Source organism: Gracilinanus agilis, chromosome 3 (assembly GCF_016433145.1).
Source record: "Gracilinanus agilis isolate LMUSP501 chromosome 3, AgileGrace, whole genome shotgun sequence".
NCBI lineage: Eukaryota > Metazoa > Chordata > Mammalia > Didelphimorphia > Didelphidae > Gracilinanus > Gracilinanus agilis.
Window position 1 is genome coordinate 89,182,192 of NC_058132.1, and position 2,406 is coordinate 89,184,597.

The 2,406-nt window shown below is 39.3% G+C and overlaps 1 protein-coding gene across 1 annotated transcript; it reads left to right on the forward strand.

Annotated features, from left to right (window-relative positions):
- Positions 1 to 1,181: 1,181 nt before the first annotated feature.
- Positions 1,182 to 2,141, forward strand: LOC123241152 (olfactory receptor 51G2-like). The gene has a single exon (XM_044668855.1). The coding sequence runs from the start codon at positions 1,182 to 1,184 to the stop codon at positions 2,139 to 2,141; it is 960 nt and encodes a 319-aa protein (XP_044524790.1).
- Positions 2,142 to 2,406: the final 265 nt, after the last annotated feature.

Genomic DNA, 2,406 nt, shown 5'->3' on the forward strand with positions numbered 1-2,406 from the left:
AGATGGCCTTTAAAATCTCTTATACCTTTAAATCTATCATCCTAAAACCTCTCATAACCTTACAGATCCTATGTTCAAAACTGAGCTTCTTACAGGACACTAAAACTGAATCTTTTATATTATCGGTGACAAAAATTAGCATCAATATATGGCTTTATTTTCTCTATAGGGCTTTTTTGCATGTGAAGATTCTATGATGGCAACTTCCTTATCAGCAAAAGATGGAATCTCAGAGTTTCAGTCTTGAGAATAAAATCTGGAGTGGCCAGCTTTACAGGTAGGATTGGCCAATCTTCCAAGAACAGAGAATGTAAGTAAATATAGAGCAAGGCAGGCAGAGTGCAAGAATGAACTCTATTGACATTCCAAATTAATAGACGTTAGGTGTATTCTTCAAGATTAGCCTATGGAAGATTTCACTTTTTATATGAAACTTTATACTGTTCCCTGTGTTTTTTTTCTTTTTATTCCCATGTGCTTCTGCATTGAACTGGTCAGTAAAACAATCCAGCAAACCTCAAAAGTGTTGTGTGTGCCTCAGTGAGAGGAAGGCAAGTGGAAAAGCCAGAAGACTGTGTTCTGTCCCACCAAAGGTCAAAGGGAAGAGACCTCCTGTTAGGAAACAATGGACCACAAGAGCTAAGAATCATTTGTAAAAGAAGATGATGATAATGAAGAAACCCATTTGGGACTGAGATATTTTCCTCAGTGACTGGAAGTGCGTGTAAGTTATATCTACTTCCTAGGGTTCAGTTTCTTCTTCTATAAAATAAAGATGTAATACTTTGTGATTACTCAGGAACTTCCATGATTGACATTCTATGATTCCATGAAATGTATTGTTTTAAGGATATCATCTATTACCTTTGCAAGGCATCATTTGTATTGTTTCCATGTATATAGAAGTTTCTTTATAGGATCTTGACTAATTCTGAACTGTTTTGTTTACTCTTTTCTAGAGTTTTACTTTAATAGAAGAATCTCCCATTCCCTGAAGTATGGAGGCTACTTGGTCATAAATGTTAGCCTAATGGGTCAGTAGGATATTAGTGATTTTATGGTTTGAGAATACCTTTTTTAAGATAACTTCTTAATTTGTTGCCTCCTTTGAATCCAGAATCAGTGACAACTCAATAAACTTCCATTTTTCCCAGGGGATTTTTCCACCCTCTGGGGGTACTATGCTGTCCTTAAATCATAGCAACACCACATTCCTCCTGATGGGCCTCCCAGGCCTAGAGGAAATGTACATCTGGATCTCTATTCCATTGTGTGTCATGTATATAGTTGCTGTTGCTGGAAATAGTTTGATCCTATGGGTGGTAAAATCAGAAACAATTCTTCACCAGCCAATGTACTATTTCCTTTCCATGCTGGCCATGACTGACCTAGGGCTCTCCTTTTCCACACTGCCTACTATGCTAACCATCTACCTGTTGGGCAATCGGGAAGTTGAGGTAGATGCATGCCTAGCCCAACTGTTTTTCATCCATACTTTTTCTGTCATGGAATCCTCTGTGCTTCTCTCCATGGCTTTTGACCGTTTTGTGACCATCTGTAATCCACTGCGCTATACAACTATCCTACCCAACTCCCGAGTTGCTGGCCTGGGCCTTGCAATTGTGGTCCGTAGTATTGGGCTACATGTCCCTGCTCCTATCATGCTAAAAAAGCTTCCTTACTGCCATACTGGTCACCTTTCCCATTCTTATTGCTTACATCCAGATGTCATGAAGCTTGCTTGTACTGATACTCATGTGAATAGTGCTTATGGGCTCTTTGTGGTACTCTCCACTCTTGGCATGGACTCTATGCTTATTGTGGCTTCCTATGTGTTGATCCTCTATGCTGTACTCACCATTGCTTCGCAGACAGAGAGACTTAAGGCCCTTAATACATGTGTCTCACATATCTGTGCAGTGCTACTCTTCTATACACCCATGATTGGCCTGTCCATGATCCACCGTTTTGGGAAACAGGCTTCACCATGTATCCGGGTACTGCTCTCCTACTTGCATTTTCTCATGCCACCAATGGTCAACCCCATTGTATATACTATTAAGACAAAGCAGATACGTCAGAGGATCTTCCATTTTTTTCAGTCTAGTGGGGCCAGAATGAGAATTAGGCAAGAACATTGAGTCCAGTGGCTGGGAAGACAAAACAGTATCATACAATGAAGAAGGAGATGTCTTCCTTTTTCAAAATAGGGATCATCATTACCATTATCAGATATAATGGAAAGATATAATCCCAATTTTCTGGAAGCCTGCTCTTCATGAAGGTGACATGAAACTATTTCTACAGATCTTCATCTGATTTAGAACATACAATCCTCCTGTTTGATATTAATTACATGGCCTTCTTTGTTGAAGAATTCCTGTACTTATTTTTTTAAAATAGCGC

Coding starts and splice junctions, on each gene's coding strand:
- LOC123241152 (XM_044668855.1), top strand. CDS start 1,182: ATGCTGTCCTTAAATCATAGCAACACCACATTCCTCCTGATGGGCCTC.